General features: G+C 39.2%; 1 protein-coding gene across 1 annotated transcript; it reads right to left on the reverse strand.

The window, feature by feature from the left end:
* Positions 1 to 139: 139 nt before the first annotated feature.
* LOC104490526 (transmembrane protein 110) lies at positions 140 to 14968 on the reverse strand (the record flags this gene model as incomplete). The annotated part of the gene is made up of 7 exons (XM_010132821.1): positions 140 to 256; positions 1147 to 1296; positions 2140 to 2217; positions 3115 to 3227; positions 9373 to 9494; positions 13051 to 13146; positions 14920 to 14968. Coding segments are annotated over 7 exons (725 nt in total), but the record flags the coding sequence as incomplete, so codon positions are not given.
* Between the last annotated feature and the right edge of the window lie 5871 nt (positions 14969 to 20839).

The raw sequence follows: 20839 nt of genomic DNA on the forward strand, positions 1-20839 counted from the left end.
CTTCCAACCCCTTGCGTTCTGTTGGTAGACTCTGCTTTTTAAGTCAGTTTGTATGAAAGGGAGATGCAATTGCAACATTAAAACCCACTGACTGAAGTTTTTGCCTTGAAACCTGCAAATACACAGGTCAGGGAATGTGTCATACAGGCAGACCAAAGCGATGCTTCTTTTTCTTAACAGGCTTTAAGTTGGTCAGTCTACGCAGGTCCTCTTCAGCATCTGATTCCTCCATCTCATCATCTGCTGAAATAAGGATCTAAAAAGAAATTACAGTTTTTGAGTAACAGGGATCAAAGTCACTCTTTGTTCATTCTACTTCCAACCTTTTCCTTTTTTCATGCTTGCAAAGCACCTTATTATTTGCTCAAGAAAGAGCAGAGAGAATGTAATTTGGATTTACTGCCAGTACTATCAAAAAGTCACACAGCCTGTCTGAACCTCCAGTAAAATCTGAAGAAGGATGCATGTGTATTACTCTCTACTACAACCACTGACTAAACCCAAAAAGTGATTCCAGCACCTCCAGAACAGCGGGGGCTGTTAAAGTGAGACAGAATATACACGCTCTCTGTCCACACTGGTAGTATGGCAGACACTTTATGAAAGAAAACCCCATAAAAAAGGCACTGTTAGACAGAAAAGTTACATGAAGCAACTAAAGCTAAAACTACTTACCTTCGAAGATACCACCCATCCTTCAGGTGAACTGAAAATGTTCCACTTCATGAAATTTAGAATAACATTATGATAAGGCAAGGATGTGAATACTTCTCCAAAATCTGCCCAGTTGCCTCCACCAGCTTCCTCCCACTTTAAGCTATTAACCGCCCTTTGAATTAGAACTGTCTATTAGTTTTGTATTGTGTGAGGGTTTTTTAGGAGCATTTGTAACACAGTTTAGCGGTGATATTTAAAGATATTATTATGTCTTCCTCCCCATCTGGAAGGAAGTTAACTTTCATGAGTGGTGCAACAATGCCATTTTTAACTGATTTTCAACTGCAAATGCTAGGAATTACTACTCTACCTGTTAGAGGTACCCAGAAAGAAAATCAAACATGAGTTGACAGTGTTACAATGAAATCAATGGCATGAGGGATAAACTTCATTGATAATGCATTAATTGCACTAATTAACTCTACATACTTCCGACTCTGACTCTTCATGTGATGCTGCTCTCCTGTATCGGACTTTACTTCCATTTCTTGAATCTTGTCCTGCTTCCTTTTCTTCAAGTTTAGCTTTTGTCTTCCCCTTCTTCATAAGAAAATTATCTACTACCCAGAACATTAATGCCTGTAAAGAGACGGGGGAAGTGACAGATCAGTTCTCCTCAGAGCAGCGTGTGTTCACTCAGTATTCAGGCAGAATTAGGAAAACTTGACATTAACTCTGAATTGGCCAAACGTGTAAAATCTTGTGTAGCATATAGTCACGTGGCTCGTTACACACTGCATGAAGGCTCTAGGACACAGCTGCTCTGTTCCTTTGTAGAAGAAAACAAGAAAAGTAGCTGCTGTTCAGAGTGATCATACATTAATTCTTCACATAGAAATGAGAACGGTTTAGGCAGACATCTTAGTGCAACACACTTCTGGCTCTCAAAGGGTAAAATCCACACTTGAACAAATTAAATGGAAGAAAAAAGACTGATCAGCAGTTATTAAATGCAAGAACACCCACCATTTCTGGCTCTAGCCCCTAAATCCCAGATTACTGGAATAATATACCGTGGGAAGGATGACTGTGCACTTGCCCTTTTCCTCTGCTCCATCACAAGCCAGCCACCAGTAGCTGTGCTGGGACACAGGATATACTGCACAGTACAGCTATCCTTAGACTAGCTTTAGGACAAATTTCCTAAAGCACATTTCTCTGTAATTTTCTAATCTCTCTAGCAGTATCTCAGTATTATATTCAATCTGCTGAAGTCACCAGACCAAAGAGGTCTATGAGGCATTTCTGCACTCCTCCTGGTTACTCAGTCCAGTATGGAATTCAGCTTTGTAAAATCTACAAATCCAGGCATTTTATCCATTCTTTAACATCCTTGCTCTTTAAAAATTAACTTAAGCACCAAGGAACACCGTGCTTTAAGGACTAATGTTGATTAATTGACACATGGCAAGTTGTACTTACATTAACAAAGAAGGGAACTATCAGCATGACAATAGCCAGCTCCAGCTGGGGGTTCTCTATAGGATTCATTAAAGCTACCTGTCAAAAGAAAAGGATTAAGTTTAGATCACGGCAGCACGTGCACATAACTGGATTAGTAAATATAATTGTTCGTGTACTAGCTAACGCTACAGAAATAATTCCTATGAACCCAAAAAGGGACCGCTTTGTAGGAAAGTACTTTGGACAGCTTATAAATTACCACAGATAAGCAAAACTGGCAAGAAACTTCTCTGCCATTTTTGTTTAGAGAAGTCTGAAGTGCTGCGTTAGAATCATCTTGAACATTTTAGAGCTGTGTGCTCCCCAGGAACACGTCTTAAGTTCCATCTTCAGGAGATTTAAACAGCAGTTTTACAAAACACAAGTAAGGATAAAACAGTTCCCAAAGTAGTCCAAAGCATACAATAGAGAGTAATGGTTTTAAAGGACTATAACACCATGCACCACCACTTTGAATATTATGTTGCAGATACTAACAATATATGTATTTATCCGGTCATCAGCCATGGCCTCACTAATGCACTGCAAATTTCTAAAATTCTACAGTTTAGATCTATCAGTGTCAGGAAAGGAAAACCCTTTAAAATACTACAAGAAGCAACACAAAATAGTTGTAAGGGTAAAGAATTAAGGAAGAACCGCTTAGTAGCTTCAAGAGTACTCAAACAAGGAGACAGAATAAAATTTTATATATTGCAGTATATAAAAACCTCCAAAACATGACAAGGTACTTCTGGCAATAGATGCTAGAAAGCCTAATTAGCAGTATCCTAATCAAGCTAAATTCCAGTACCCAGTACCACAGGGTTAAATGACATTGACTGTGGACAGTTACGATGCTTGAGCCAAATCAATAAACGCTATTAGAAGTCTGTTGCTTCACAGCTTACACCTAAAATTCCCTTGTCCATAAAATGCTGTGGAGATACAAACCTCTTTCCACTGAGGTATAAGGAGCACTATAATGATGATGGTTTTCTCAAATGTCATAATCATGATGTACAGAGCACACTGGCCCACCCAAGCTCTGCACTGCAGTGGGTCACCTGCAAGAAAGAAGAAGGTTCAATATATGCACAGGGTTGATTTTACTTCACAGTAAACACTTTAGAAAAGCAGAATCAGGAGAGGCAGCTATATCCTCTGAAAGTGCCTTCTCCGATTTCCTTAGGGCTGCTCCTTCCTCCCCCCTCAAGCCTCACCCTAACTTTTCAAAACCTATCAGTTAGAAACTGAATATAACAGGACTTTATCTGATTCAGCAGTTATACACTCAGTGTTACACACTGGTTATATGCTCAGTGTTTTATTTTACCTGATTTGATGAAAGCAAGACAGGTATAGTTGCAACATTTGTTTCTCATCAAATTCTTATTTTTGATCCTATATAATGAAGTATTAAGTTTCTTACAAATGAAAACTTAAGGGAAACGCACCTAGGGAAAACCATATTTCCCTTCAGCCTGAGTAGAAACGTAATGTTTTCTGCCATTCTCCCTAGGCTGTCTTAAACCCATTTTTTCTCTCTGCAAAGTTAGCATAACTAACTGATGACAATTGAAGCAACATGTGCAAGAGCTGCCACGTAAAATTCAATTGAACAAAAAATTAAGATATTTTAATTTCAGTCTGAAAGGGTCTGAAATTCTGCTGCACCCCATTGTGGCAGGGTCAAAACCAAGTGCAGTAAGTTATCTGCCAGGGCAGAACGAAGACCACAAATACCTGGATGCAAAAAACTTATGTAGATCATTAATCTCTATGAAAGCAAGGAGGAAAAAAATAAAAGAAAAAAGGAAAGGAGGACTGCTATGCCTAACAAGCTTTGCAAGAGAGCTTGAGGCAGCACTTTCCAGAAGCACTGGAGACCAAACAGAAGCTCTGGAGGGGGTGATAGCTCTTTAGCCTCCACGATAGTCTTCTGCAACATCTTCAAATGCAGCTCAAAACTCTTATCCTGGGGATGAATCACGGGCAATGGAAACTCAGATGCCTTTATGTATTTGTAATGCCTAATGGATAGTTGCTACTTCCTTTTCTGGAACATTTTTGAAAGGCTTTCAGTATTAATACTTGGGAATAGTCCTGAGACTTACTGTTTGCTGCTTGAACGCTACAAGCTGATAAATCAGACTGGCGTCCAGGGCAAAGAAACCTTCCTAAACAAGATTTACAGTAAGGGCTAGTGATCAACACTCAATAGTCCCCAAGGAAAATGGTAAACCTCTTCAAGGTTTACAATTATATACTGCAGTTTATGGCTTCCGTTGTAGAAGTTAGAAAATCTGAAGAGAAACACCAGGAATTCAAAACGGAGTAACTGTGATTCTTCTCAAGATGCAAAACCTTAATTAGAAAATTAAATTTTAGCAATTAATTTCTATACTCCACATTTTATTATCATTCTCCAGTTTTCTTCATTAACCAGCAAATATGAGAAAAAAAAAAAAATCTACTTTTAGCTACAGACTTACCATTAAAACTTTAATAGTGTATTTTAAGCTCTTTTCCAATCTGTATTTAACGCCTAAAAGCAAAGACATCTGTAGCAATTTTGCATCTATTCCAACTCTGTCACCTGAGATTCTCTAATCCAAAAATCGTGAAACTCTCTATTAAGTGTTATCCACTATCACCAAATGTGTTCCATTGTGTTTTTGCTGGGAGGGGTGCTGGGTGTTTTGGTATGTGACTGAAACTAGAAGTTGTGTATATCGAATTCTGTTTGAGGAGTTTCGTGTGCTCTAATGTACAAAATAATAATGTACTCTAATCTACAAAACTATCCCTCAGCTCTAATTAAGAGTGGGGAAAACAGGGATGCTGTCTGCTCTGAATCTACCACGTCTTTTGACAGACTCCCAATAACATCCTTGTAAAAGGGCGGATATACAGACTATAGACGGGTAGACATACAACTCTGACAAAAGAAAAAAAACTTGCACAGTGAGAGTGGTTGAGCTTTAGAGGGGGTTGTTCAGAGGGGTTTTTAAGTCTCAAACCATGGATAAATTAAAAACTGGGCTGGACCACATCCTGGACAATCTGCTTTAGGTTTGAAGTTAACTCTGCTTTGAGCAAGAGGTTGGATTACATGACTTCTGGAGATCCTTTCCAACTACATTTTTTCTACTATTTTATAAACTATGCAATTCAAACAAAACCCAAAAATTAATAACATCACCACATCCAGGAGGAGTTCCCAGGAATATCTGAGTCATTCGTACATTCAAAGATTCAGTACAAAACCTCTAATTAGAACTTGAACTTTAAAGCTGAAGCCATAAAGCTCTTAATTTAATTTCTAAAGTCTCTAACAGTCTCTCTTGGATTCTGATTTTCTACCTGTCATGTACAAGTTACGTATCTAGAATAAACTAGCAAATCAGTAGAAATCCTGTTACTGCAAGGAAAGCGCATTAAGACTGAAACTGAAAAATTTTGAATCCTCAGCAGCTACAACTGTAACAGCATTTATTTTAAAATGTTGGGCAATGAAAAGCTAGTCTATACTGGTGTATGCTACTTCCATCAACCACTTTGGAGAAGCATGTTTATAGGCAGCTCTCTTACAAAATACCTGCGATTCCTCTACCCTGCAACTTCTTTCAGTTCTTCAAATCCTGAGAAATTTTCTTAAGAAAATGCCGACTCATGGAACTACTCCAAAACAAGTTATAAAAGTTTTGAAGTAGGTGCTATATCTACCTTATACAGCTGTAAGTGAGTTGCAAACAAAGAGCTAGAGGGAAAAGATGCATCAAGTACAATTTCTAAGCTTTGCCATCCGAGAAGCAAAGACAAGCAAAGAGGCCACAGCACAATTTAGTTGCCCAGAGTGTTCATTGTCATCAAGAGGGATTTAGTCACCTGTTTTCTACTCACAGCAGCTAACGTAGCCTAAGACAAGAAGGGATGGAGAATGCAGGGAACATTCTCTTCAGTACAGATCATGACTGCTTTTCTCCTCTTTACATACTCAAATATATTAACTGATTCTGCCCTTCTATTAAAATCCAGCTGCTGATGTAATGAATCTGAAAATACAAAACTGGAAATATAAAGACAAGCCTAATAAACTAAAAAAATTCTGACATGAAAAAGCCCCTGAGGGAGCATAGTGCTACTTTGTTCCTAAATCAGTGTGCCGTGCTGTTCTGCTGTATAAACAGCAATCGGTAATGAATGCTGGTATTTTGGTATCCATTCTTTCCTTAAGGCATTTACGGTTAAAAACCATCCTCCATATAAAGAAGAGGCTTTTAAAACCAGCAGGACACGGCTATTTTTGTGACAGCTTCAAGTAATGAATCACCAGGGATCAAGTAATAGAGCTAAGAAGGGAAATGAGCTCACAGTGAGAATTAACTTGAGACAAATGATTATTTAGGCTCTAGAAACACAAACAACTTCACGCAATCACAAGAAGAGACTTGTTGGGAGGGCAGGAGCAGGGAGGCTCTTGTTTGTTTTCCCACACTTGTGAACAAACTGAAACCATGCTGATGTCCAAAGCTGATGATCTGACTTTAGCACTTCAGATAAAATGCCACACATCTCTGATACCTTTCAATGAGCACAGATCTCACTGCCCATGTACGCTGAACGTCCGTATCTAACTTCAAAAGACTAAGTCTAAACACGTTTGTGACGTCTCAGGACTGCATTTCAGTGCCCTCTTCTACTCAATTTAATGATTTTAAATACTCTTATGAAAAATAAGACAAGAGCCTTATTGGGGCCAAAGTGAAAAATTTTAAATAAAATGGTGATACAAGGGTTTTCACTTAAGGAACAACATGTTAACAGAAGAGGGCAGCAAACAATCCAATGGCGCTTGTCCTTTTTAGACAGATTTCTTACACAGGGCCTAACCTTTACTGCACAGCCACAACTAGTAGCTTTCCATCTGCTGTCTAGTTCTCCTTATAGCAGAGGCCTCTCCCACATGATTAATGGAAATACAGATTTACAACATGCTTTTTAATATCCTTAAGATAGCTTGATTAAAAAAACCCAACACACTAAGGTCAGGACAGCACGTTAATGAAGATACAGAAAAGAAAGTTAGTCACTAATAAAACGATCTGATATTGGAAAGAACAACTAAGTAAAGAGGACTTATATAACTGCATACATCGCTTATAGACACAGAAGAAAAACTTGATGAACAAGTTCAGGCATTTCAGATCTCCTAACTCAAGGTGGCAATAAGGGATCAGCCACAGACCACCTCCGCAGGAAAACACAACTGACAAGTTTGTTCATCTCAAGAGCTTTGTTACCGCAGCCACAGATGCCTCATAACGAAGAGAAAACTAGGTTCCCTTTGGAAGTCGGTAAGACAGAGACACAAATTTCAGGAAAGTGAATATACTCCCCACATCTTCCCATCCACACAGACAACTTATTGTTAAAAGGACATTAAAATGGGAGCGGAGAACAGATTATACAAGAAGAAACTGGATGCTATTAGGAAGAAATAAAATCTAGTATTTGACCTGATTACAAGTACCTACCTATAACTGTAATAGATACACCAAGAGGTTTTTTGCTCTGAGTGGGAAGTTAATTCTGTATGGGATGAAAACTGTTCAAACATCTTTAAATGGCGTCAAGCCAAATCAGCAATCAGAAAAAGGGACTTTGGGCAGCAGATCTCAAAGCCCAGTTAGAAGGTGTAGCTCAGCAGTGTCTCGGCTCTTCCCTTTCCCTCTTCCCTTCCCTGGGCTTTGGTGCTTACTTAATTCCTTAGAGACCCAAGTCTGGGGACTGATCTGGAGGAACTATTTACTTTCCTACATATGGTGATTTTTCTGATGGGTTAGCTTTCGAAATCAGTTCCCTGAAGAGTTTGATGTGCAGCAGTCCAAGGAAAAGAGCGGAAATGCTGGACTGTGGCATGTGGGAAAAAAGCAGACAAACAGTTGTGGCAGTCTAAACGGTCATAAACTGTACCCTAAAAAATACACATTAAACCTACATAAACCTAGCACAAAATGCCCTAATAGTATAGGCAGTTATTTCTCCTAATTAGATGCCTCATCATCTCTATTTTAAACCTCTGACATTACGGCAAATAGCAATTAATGCTATTTGATTTAATCGTAAGCTTCCCATGCTTTTAAAGTACTTAAACTTGGCAAGGTCTTTATTCTTAGTTCTGTCAGCCACTTTGGATCGTTTAAAACAAAGAAACCTACAAAACCAAAATACTTACTAATGATAATTATGAAACTGCTAAGAAAGCTTTTCCTTTGTTAGAAAAATATTATTTTAACTTTTTTTCCCCCAAATCATAGGGGTTTTTTGTTTGTTTGTTTTTCCCTCTGATGAGAGCATAGCTGTCTTATAAGGCAACCTCTTCCCCCATTCCTATCTCAATGAGCTTCAAATGTAATTTTTAGCATCTCTGCAGAACTCCCATCCCCAGCCAGCCAGACTAAGCAATCTGAAAATAACAGCTTGAACAGAATTAACCGGTGATGTTCAGTATGTACAATAATCAACTGCATGTAGGATACTCAACTGCATCTACAAATCAACAATTTCTGCAGATCAGTGGACTTTTGATGGGGTTAATGTAATAGAAAATGAAACCCACAACTTCACATGAAAATTATTTCCCTAGTGTATCCCTTGGCCTGTATGAAAGACACGTGCATTTTTCATCAATGATACAATCCCTCCATGTAGGAGTTGAGTGATCATTACTTGAGGACAAGCACAGCCCGTCTTGCCGTTCTCTGCACTGAAGGTATGTGGTTGTTTACTTTCAAGAGGGCTGGCAGAACTCTTAGCCCATATCTTCAGACAATGGCACGTGGTTCAGTGAAAGCTTTAACAGGAGATAACATTCCAGCTACCATTTATTTAAAAGTGCTTCAGAGTACATTTATAATGCTGTTATTTGTTTCCATAAATAATTTGTTCATTCACTCCTATAAAATAAATACTCACACAGTTGTTACAATTTAGTTGTTCACTAAATGCTGAAGTGACTTGTTGAGCTTTCTACCACAGAAGGTGCATGCCGAGATACAGAATTTAAAAGAACCTTCATGACAAGCGAAATATTAAAATGACCAGTATAATCATTGTATAATGATTTTAAGATGAGTTAACCACTAGCTGAAATATTCTGAGATTCTATCCTGAAAATCATTTCAGTGCAGGAACAGAAACATTTACCATATTCACCAAAGCGAAGGGACTCCCACTGCTGCCATTCCACAATGCTGCTGACTGCACGTATACCAATGTAGATCAACAGCATTCCTAATGTGGCATCTAACAAGAAGTTGATAAGGTACCTGAAAGGAAAAATGTAAAAGAAAACAAGGAGCAAGAGTCCATTTTCTACAAGTTCAGTGTATGTTAACACCACCATTGATAAAAGATCTGTATATACGTTGAGAAGCCAAAGTACTGAGAACAATCATCTACCCACTTCTGTAATCACATAGTTAGACGAAAATTTAAATAATTTTAGAAGTGTCATTATTTTCTGTCCTTAAAGTAATGCTTTGACTTCTGTTTTCGCTCACGCTGGTGTGGGCATGTGTGTATACTCTATATAAACTCCAATATTTTAAACTAAAAACCAGATTTCCTTTTTACCATTGCTCATTCCTTCTGCATGGAAAAACCTGTATTTGAATAAAACCAAAGGAATAAAAGGAAAAGGAATATAAAGAGAAGTTATCTTAAAAACACCTCAAGGAATTTGAAGGAAAAAAAACCCCAACCCCAAACACTTTCATTCCAAAGGGGAAAGACACCATAACTAGACAGTTTTTCTTGCTCAAGGGAGCCCCTCCTACCCTCAACAAGGCGCGATGAGCAGTGGAATACCATGCCTAGGGAGTAAAGTCACTATCTCTGCTATGTGTCAACTGTTTCAGTGTTAGGAAGAAAGTGATTTATTTTCTTGCACTTCAGATCCTGTCCAATAAACAGCTGAAATAATCAGGAACAAGTCTTCCCAGGAAAAAAATGAAACAAACTAAACACCCCTCAGTCGACACACAACTGCTGCACTACCGATTTTATTGTTTCAAGAGCTTCTGGGATCTTACCTATGCTTCAAGAAACTAAAGATTATAATGGGTTTCAGATTCATTTCTAGGTTCATTAAATGGTGCATCTGAAATTCAGAGCATTTTGTAGGTCAGTTTGGTTTATCTACTATCACTAATTTTAGCTGAACAAAACAGCGGCTGAGAAAGAGCCAGCTATAAGACACAGAGTAAATCCCCATTACTGAGTTTCTTATTTGGTAATTCCAAATACTTAAGGTAAAATCCAGAGTCTATAGGAACTTATTTGCAGGGATAAATACAATAAATCAGAGACCTGAAGGCTTCTGCTGGCTGTGGAGACAAATCCACGTGGACAAAACAGTACCAGAAAGCGGAAGGAAAGACGGAATATGTGCATTCAAAACTGTGAGGGAGGAGCTGTTCTGATCCTCAAAATCCCATTCAAGAGCAGCTCAAAAAACCAGAAATGACGCAGATATGCCTTGCTTCAGCCAAGGCTCACCCATAAACTTTCTGAAAAACAGCTACATCTCCAGTAGTTGTGTTTCAAATCAGAGTTTTAATGAACTTCATATTAGACAAACATTAAAATCACGGTTTAGCGCTTGGCAGAGGAGCCCAGCAACATCAAGCCTACACAAGTCGTCTTAAGGCCACAAGGGGCTGCTCTAAGTCCGTAGCAGGAAGGCAGCTACCAGCAGCAGGGAGAAGAGAGGTGCCAACACCTCTTTCACATCAAACCGGCGCTCACTGCGCAGGCCCGATATTCTCAAGCACATCAGGCTCACTATGGTAGGCAACACGCTCGTTCTGGGATGCCTGGTTTTAACCCCGCACACCCTGGCACAAACAACAAAACAAGGTGCTGCTGCTATCGCATAAATGCATTTGGCTGGAAGTTCAGCGAGGAAAAGGCCGGGGTTCAAACAAACTTCCCAGTGTGCCCCAGCCAGCTGAGTACCTGGCACTAAGAGTGCTGTTTGCTTTTCTATGTAGAATTCTTCAAACACCCACCCATCTGTCGAGGTGTTTTAACAGATGTTTTATCAGCTCTGATATCACCACACACCTGCCTGAATTACAGCACTACATTCCCAAGCTAACAAACGGCAACGTGCAGTTGTAGTTCTTTCCAAGCCTCGAACCACAATGTTCTCGTAGAAATACATTTTCTGGGTTTGTTCTGTAAACAACCCACGAACTAAAACACAGGAAAGAACAGAAAACTATCCATGTTTGAACGTGCTGAGTAAAATCACTATTAAAGTCACAGATAGACACCTTGCTTTTACTCACTAATTTTGACCCACTTGCACACTTAATATATAATTTTCCCAAGAAAGGACAAGTGGTTTTAGTTAACATTATATGCTATTTTTTCTGCTAACAAAGAGGGTCTGCACCCTTGTCTGAAAAATTATACAGCTCCACACTGTAATTTCTGTTATCCTGGGAACAGTGAATAACAGTTCTCTACCTCACCCTCTTGTTTTCTGTCATGTTACACTTAAGTGAAAAACGATATTTGAAAATAAAGTCATGTAGACTATATTAAAACATGTAGAAGAGAACACACACGTCAGTCAACCTTTTATTTTGAAAACTCAGTACACTGCAAATAGTTATTTTTAATTTTCAAATACGGTAATAAACCAATGAGCTTTAGTTTTAAACACAGACAATGTCAGACATGCTTTAGTTAGCTTACTTAAATATGTACTTTAATATATATAAATGGAATGAAAGCAATTTGCACCTGCCATTTTTAAATCTACCAGGAAATTCTTAAATTAGTAAGCAAGGAAAATCCTACAGTGATGCCTGGCATTACTGAAACTGTCATAATTATAACTTAAACTTCACAGTTAGTCTGGTTTTTTCCCTACCAAAATGCTTTGTGGGGGGAAGAGAAAAGCAGTGTTTAACTTGCACATGTATAGCATGTAGAAACACAAAAGAAACTGAGGAGGATGAACAACACGAGCATATTCCTTGAGCTGTGTAGCATCTTTGTTTACCGAAGGACAACAGTGAGCAGATGCCATTGAAGGAACCGCATTGGTTTTAAAGGGGAAATTACTAGGCTCTTAAAAGTAATTTCACAGCTTCTATTACCAGGAATGTGTAAAGCTTCTTTGAGCATGAGCCCTATCAGTAACAAAGTCCAACAATTACCATTTGCTTCAGGAGCTCCTGTAAAGAGCCTGATGGGGTCTTAGTCATAAAATCTTCAGGTTTAATATACTACAGCGAAATGCTTATCTATTTAGTCACACTGCTCCAAGCGTGGCATTGCAAAATTAATTTTTTGTACTAACTGCCCAGGCACTGAGCAAGATTTCCTGCTTTTAACAAACTGAAAATAACACTGTAGTAGTTAAGGTAGGTTTTAGAGGAAAATACAAGTATGAATGATTTTTGCTAAGTATCACTGAAAGCAACCCAACAAGCAAGCCTTACTGCAGTGAGCAGTGCAACGGGCGGTCAGCACACACAGCTTCACCGTCATTTCCTTTGGTCCCTAGCACCTCCTTCAGTAAACAGCATCACACTACAACCTGCATCCTAAGTCCTCATTCATTAACCGGAGAGGGAGTAGTAGGAGGAGTCTACCCTCAGTCTAAAACATCTATTTTACAGCTTGGAAGAAGCCTTCCCAGGTCCTGCCAGCCATGAACTAAACAGCAGAACCCTGGTCCTTGATTAACTAAGCTTAAACCACAGGTATTTGAAAATTATTTTCTCAGCTCTATCTTGCATCTGATCCATGTACACCATCAAACTCAACCACAGAAAAAAACCATTTATTCTGAAATTAAACACTCACAGTGAACAAGGGTCTTCTTCTGTAAGGTCTGATAAATAGACATTTGCGAAGTGGATGAACAACATCCCTATGGCTTGCTTGGAAGTGTCTAAAAACCTGTGCAAAGTAAAAACAGTTTTAGACACACAAAGCTGTTTATACCACAGTCAGACACTGCAAATTTATTTTAATTAAAATTCCACCTTAACTATTCATTTTTTCTTCAAATGAAAACACCAGAATGATAAAGTGTCATGGTATTTAGCTTATTTAACAATGTTCCTTTTACATTCTGCCTCTTTTTTTCATTGGATATTGTTAACTATAAACCAAATTACATTAACTTGAAACTTTACCACTGTAGATTTGAAGTTGAGGGATATCCTCTTGGTATCATATGCATTATCCAAGAGCTAATCCTCACTAAACCTAGCTAAGTCTTTAATAACCTCCTGTAAACAATGAGTATCCTGCTCTCACTGGATATTTCCGTCCTATGTTTATGCATTTTTAGCAAGCTTATGGCTCACAGACAAAAATAAAATTCTCATCACGTCCTGTTGAACAATTTAATAGCCGGGTTACGAGTCCTCTGCCTCTAGTATTTTGCTAAAAAGCCAACATATTTTTCACCTGAAAGCAGGAAATGCTCTCAATGAATTTTAGCTGCAGTACAACAGCTGAACAAGTATTAGCACAACAGTACTACTAGTACAACAACAGACCACACTGCAAAAGAATTACAACCGTGAAAGCATTATCTCCAAAGCAAATAAGAGAGTTAGAGAGAAAACAGTTTGTTACTTACAGGGGAAAAAAAAAAAAAATATAAAAAACCACTTAGGTGCTAATTCAGCATTTACTCCAGCCCTTACCATTCTTTTATTACCATCCTTTGCACTAAAAAAAAAAATCCTTCCAGTGGATGTTTTGCTAAATGTTAAATAGAGGAATCATGTCAAAAGTATTCTGTAGGGAAGAGTGTGTTCTTTATACAGACCAACACACATTTTGCCTGTTGTTTCCATGCCTAAAAAGACCCAAACACCCCAACCGATCCAAACAACATTTTATGCCTGAATTCAGCTTCCCTCCGACAGCTTCATCTTAAACTTTGTTCTCTCACCTCTAAATGTTAAATAGAGGAATCATGTCAAAAGTATTCTGTAGGGAAGAGTGTGTTCCATGCCTAAAAAGACCCAAACACCCCAACCGATCCAAACAACATTTTATGCCTGAATTCAGCTTCCCTCCGACAGCTTCATCTTAAACTTTGTTCTCTCACCTCACATTGCGTGACACAGAAAGCAGAGTGCTGGAGGTGAGGCGGGAAGCCAGGGAGTTACTTGTCTAATCAGTACACCACACTATAAATAACAATACTCCAGTTCCAGAACAAGATTCTTTGCGTAAAAATTAAGGGCTATCCCTGCACTTCTCAGAATTTCAGGCTGAGGTAGACTGTGGGACACAAAGACTTTGTATTTATTTTATCAAGTACATAAAGGTCAGGAATAGTTTTGAAAAGCAGTATCATATGAGATGAGTTTAAACCATTGAAGTCTTCAACAACTGGAATGAGAGCTTACCAGATACACCAGTCTCAACACCAGTACAGGTATGTTAGCATTGATACAATCCAACAACTTTTAAAAAGTGATAAAAACAAATATACTTTTTATACCTTGTATTCTTTTATGGCTTATAAAGTTAAGAGAGAAGATAACTTTCATTGGGTCACGTATTTTAGTAACTTTTTATGTTCCTCACTGCCAGTCACCAATTTCTTGTCAATTTTTTTTTTAAATCATCATATGCAAATAATCATTCCTTCAATTTCTAAAACATGCAAGAGAGAAAAAAGGTAAGAATAAAGCATGGGGAACATACCATATCCTCCAGGGACGTCTTTCATGCTTTGGTTCTCTGAAGCGCTTTACTAAAAAGAAAAAAAATTAAATAATTGAAGACAATCAGCAACTCCCAAAGCAACAAATATTGAGAAGTGAAAGCAAATCTTCTTGCAAAAACCCTAAATTCTTTGATTAATTACATCTTGCACAACTGCATTTCACTTTATCAATCTCTAAGGATACATTTTTAAAGGAACCGACTCCCTTCCATCACCTTAGGATTCCTAGAGATCCATCATCTGACTGCCAATATACCTCACATGAAAAATAATCTGTTCCCAACCACCATTTCACTGGCCTTCGCTTTTATGACTGCCCATCCAGAAAATTTAATTTCCGATAGGAAAGTGAGTATTAGAAAAAGCCGTTCCTTTTGCTCACTGGAGACCAAAAGTCAAATTGGAAAGTATTCTCACAGTACAGGGGCAATCCATAATATCAGAAATAAATCCAGTGAATTAGTGACAGGACAAATATATTCTCTGACAAAGTGTATTTATTTTATGGTTGACAAACAGGACTTTTGTGGGCAAACTGAATTGCAAAAGGAAAGCAAGGCAGATTTTTTAGTCAGATAATCCCCTCACAAAAAGGCTGATACTTGTTAACACATTAAAAATTCAAAAATATTCCAGTATTAAAATCAATGCCAACTATGTAAAGGCAACAAAACAGATAAATTTTACTATTTTAATCCTGATACAGTTCATAATACAAATTGTTTGGGTATCTGATAGAAAACTCCTCTTGCACCCTCTGCCTGGCTATTCCCAGGTCCATCCCAGGAGCCATCAGCCCATCCCAGGAGCCATCAGCCCATCCCAGGAGCCCAGGGGAGCAGAAGCCCAAAGGCAGATGGGGAACACAAATTCCTGACTCAAAGGAAGGGGTGGCTGTCCCAGGAAAGCCTCAGCACCCCCACCCCCCAGCCAGGGGTGACAACCATCCAGGAACCCAGCACCAGAGCACCCCGGGGAGGGAGCTGGTTGGTCCATCAGGGTACAGGACAGGAATGGGATGCATGGGAAGAGCATTCTGTGTTGTTCAGGGGAAGAACCAAAGGCCGGGAAAGAGAAGGATCTAGACTCATAGACGAAACAAGTGGGGGAAAATAGAGGAATAAGGGGATAAAACCAGTCGCTCAACATGAAGAGTGGCTGGTTCATACACCTGTACTGCCTCAGTTTGTTGTACCTTCTTAGAAAACTCCATTTCTAACTCTCCTGGGCAAGATCTACTGGGAACAACACGTGCTCAGCCCTGACTCAGGTCAGAGCTGGGGCAGGGAGCCACAGCAGCCTCGCTGCTGCCGGGTCTGGCCTCAGGCCGTAAGACAGCTTTATCCTCTGTTACAGCTGCAAGGTACTAACCCCTTACATAGCCCCAAAACAGACCAAAGGTAACAGGGTAAAGGAAAACCGTTCTGCTAATGAGTTTTATGTACGGGTTTTACTTTCTCTGTCACTCATCATCTCCTTCAACATAAGTCTTGAAAAGTAATTATTTAGGCTATTATTTCAGAAATTATCTCTTAAAAAAAATAATTATCCCTTCTCCCCTTCAACTTGTAGAGATTCTTTCTGAAAAGGCACAAACCATAGCAGGTATAGGTCAGGCAACATTGGATATTTTAATCTGCTTCTCCAAGTACTAACGGTGAATTTAAGTTTCAGATAGGATGCTGTATATAAGTTATGCTTGGCTAACTTATGAACCAATCACAACTTTTTCACAACTGAAGCAGACTTCCCCAAAGCCAACTGTTCTCATACCATACGGCATTAATATAATTACCTGAATGCCTTCAAATAATTAAATCACCTCTGAGGTGGAGTGGCAGCATTTGCAGGGAGCACCAAGCTCACAGCTTGCCTTTTTACTGTCTGTCACTGCTTCTCACAGCAGAGAGAGAAACTGTGCCTCACCCTGTATAGTACTACCATTACAAATTAAAAAGTGACAAGAGGAAAAGACTGTACACTTACACCAAAGATAAGGTTGTAATAGCAACGTTCGCCAGAAGTTTTCCCTGTGAACAGCATGACATAAATATAAAACTTCTGTGAAAAAAGTGCAACACCCAGCCAAGTTACCCAGTTTGCTGTTTATGACAAGTCCTCCCCAGTCCCACTAGGAATTATTTTAGCATGACATTTGCACAACAGGAAGCCACAAAGCATCACAAAATAAATGCAAGAAACAGAAGTTTCAGCTTACTGTGGAGTTTGTGCAAGATGCTTTCCTGCAGACAAAATAAAAATCAGACTGGTAAGACTGGCACAGTTGAGGAGGAGGGGAGAATTCCAAGCTTAGGCTTTTGTCTGTTATTACTACAATGAAGTTGAATAAGCCTGTGGATTCATTTCTTCCTCTAAGTAGTAACAAAAAACTATTCTTGGAAGAGGATATTAAAAATCCGGTTCAACTAACAACATTTCAAATGTTATCCATACTGAAAAAAAAAGACTTCAGAAGAGCCATGCTTCTCTGGCCAATTCTGAAAGCATAACACTTCGTTTGAGTCAACACTGCACAGGAGAGGGAACTCGGAAAGCCTCTACAGATGTCTTCAGGGAATGTATCGAATGGCTGGTCACACCACTAACTCCTACACTCCCGAATGAAATGAGACAATCACTTCAAATGCTTTAGGAGTTGCTACCTGATGAAGATGCATCTGCACGCTTGAAAGCCTAATAGATCCATATGAAATAGGGTTGTTTCCTCAGACTATTTCCTTGCAGCTCAACACGTGTGAGCATCAGGTACTTCTGACATATGTAGATGTCGGATATTTTCCTACCTACCACAATGTGGTATCCAGGTTATGCTGCCTACCCAGCACAACATACTGTCACAAGCCAAGAGCAATTTAACTTCTTCCCCAGCAAGGGGGAAGAAGCCATGTTTTCTGTATGGCTGTAGACAGCTGAGGCCTTCCCAGAAAATCAATTGAGCAAAAATCCAACACACTGTAGATAACCACACACTGGTAAGTTCAGGGTCCATAGCATCTCTGCTATAAATAAATTAATTTTGCAACCAAAAGCCATCACACACTTCAATCTGTAGATTTTTTTAAGCATCTATCAAACCGGGGAGGGGGAAAGCAATTATTTCACTTGTTCCCCAGAATAATGATTGCCGTGACTGTAGAAGCTCTCAGCCCCACTCACAGTTTCTCTTGGCAGTCTGCATTGCCTCACTGTAAACTCGGAGACGTGCACTGGTATATGTGTCAGCAGACAGATGGATCTCAATCTGCCAACTTCTCACTGCGAGGAGCTGGTACCACTCCATATGCTTCAGTTCGGAGTGTTATACTCGCACTAGCAAGAATTCACCATATTTAATATTAATTAACTAATAATGTTCAGAATTTCATGCTGAACTATAAATGAAAAAGGAAGCACTGCTTGTTTATACATTTGGTGCCAGAATTTTTCAGGAAAGGAAATAAAAGCGCTTCTGCCAACAAGCACGGGAGCTGCCAGATGGACAGATAATAGATAAGCATATAAGGCAGAGCATCACTAATGCAAAATTCAAGTTCATTAAATTGTCTTCCCACTTCATTGAAATTCTGGGAATAATTAATGCCAGAGTACTGTGGAATGGTTTCAAACAGTTACTTTAACATAGGAGTTCAGCAATCAGTATTCTGGAAAACCGAAAACTCCAATGTAAGAACAGAGACAAGAAATAAAGTAAAACCTCTCCAAATTGTCATTATAAAAAGCAACACTTGAATCTGTACTTGGAATTCAGTTTTTTCTTCTCTCTCTCTACCTCCTCGAAAAGACCCATGGGAATATTTCACTGATGTGAAATAACTTCAAGACCTCCAAGTTTCTGGATGGCCACTCTTGTAGCACAAAACTGGCCCAAATCAAAGGTTTGAAATGTTTCTACATATTATTGCTTTTCTTAGAAACATATTCTGGCAGTTCATGATAAGAATCTTTCTGATGCCAATAAAGCTCTAAGAAGAATTCTTAAGATCATTATTTTTAAATTAAAAAAAAGAGGAAAATAACCTAAAGAATATTCAACAGGATTGATGTTCTCTGCAGCGATACTGCTCTTCTAAGGACAGAATTGGGAATTCCACCCATATTTTCAGCGGTTCTCAAAACTTCTTCAAAGATAGGTCAAAGTGAAAGCACGTGACAAAGTGTTTCACTTCATAAACCTCCTACACGTTTCTGTCAGATCTCAGCAGAGTGACAGCTGAGCTGGCCAAACAGCAGAAGAGAACCAGGAGGAGGAAAGGTTAGCGAGGACAGGATCACACTCACACACCACACATGCAAACCGTGGGCAGTTTCAGCGAGGACAGAATCAGACCCTTCTCTTGCAAGGTGTACAGGCAACAGGCGTAAGGAAACAGCCACAAGCTGTAGCCAGGGAAATTCCAGCCTGGTAGAATTAAAAAACTTCCAATGAGAGCAATTAAACTCTGCAAGTTGCCCGGAGGGGGTACAGTGACTTCAGCCCCATAGACCTTGAAAATTCACCTGGATGATGCTCTGAGCAAGGGGATGGACGATGGCCCTGCTCTGAGCAGGAGCTGGGAACAGGTGACATTTAGGGTCCCTTCCAAGAAAAATTGGTCTTTAAGTCAAAAAATCATCTCTTTCTGTGATACGACACTTAAATGCTCAAAGAGTTGAGCTAATTACCAAAGGACCAAAGCATTGCTAGCCAAAACCCACACAGACACACGCACAGATATATGTGTGCCCAGAATTTAACAGTGAGGAATCTGCTGCTCTTTGAGCTTCCATACAGTGCCATCTCACACAAGTGTTGAATCTTCTCCAGCAGGTTGGCTTTGATGGGCTTCCTGAGTAATGTGTTGCAATCAGACAGTAGTACAAGACTGTTGTGACTGGCAGGGTTGTTTTTAAATTAATTCATGTAATTTCCAACATTCCAGACAAGTATTAAAAGTTTCCAACAGAATGCTGTTTTGCTAACTATGTATGGAGTAACAGCTGAGGAGTTAAACCAAGCACCAGTATCCAAACTCAAATCGGATGCAGAATTTCATATGGCTACTCTCATCTGAACGATTTTCAGAACATTTGGTTATCAGAAGAACATATGCAGCATAGATGTGATCCTGCAATTTCTAACCCTGTACAAAACTTGTAAAATCAACTACATATGCAGGCCAGATTTCAAATTTTTAAAATTCTATTTGGGGAGACTGTCAAAAACACTGTCCTGCTTGTTAGTATCAACACCTTCCCACAACAGTGGGAACCACGTCTGTTGGGAATAAGCACATGCACACCAACAATTCCTGAAAATTCACACCACCATGGCATGACAACTGAATGTCAATGAATTTTATGTTACCTGTAATCTTTACCATACATTTGAACTTTCCTCCCTTCCCCACTAAAGCAAAGCTTTTATGATGCTTGTCTTGCAATTTCACTTTATCCCCCCCCATCATTTTCTTGGTAGCAGCAAAGAGGGAATAAATCAGAAATGTTGTTTTTTATATTAGCTATGCAAGAAACATGCCTAATGAGAACAGGCTAAAATGATGCCTTATGAGAAGGCATACAAGTGTGTAAACCACCTATCGCTTGATTGCCAAGAGCTTTTGTGACACTCACGAGCTCAGCATCTCCCTATATTCACAGTTCAAAAACACACAGGAAGACAGGGGGTGTGTTTAAAGAGAGGTAATCGACGTGATTGAAAAAAAGACCAAAAAACCCAGTGTGTTTGGCTTGCTGCACGTTTCTCCAGACAAAGAACATGCACTATGTTCTTGGCAATTCCATCTCTGCCCTACTGCAACTCTTCCTTCTCTTCCTACGTCCCATTAACTACAACCGAGATGCTCAAATACAGGGCACCCTGAAAGCCTGCTGCTTGTT

The sequence above is a fragment of the Buceros rhinoceros genome, unplaced genomic scaffold, assembly GCF_000710305.1.
Source record: "Buceros rhinoceros silvestris isolate BGI_N320 unplaced genomic scaffold, ASM71030v1 scaffold7223, whole genome shotgun sequence".
In the NCBI taxonomy this organism is placed as follows: Eukaryota; Metazoa; Chordata; class Aves; order Bucerotiformes; family Bucerotidae; genus Buceros; species Buceros rhinoceros.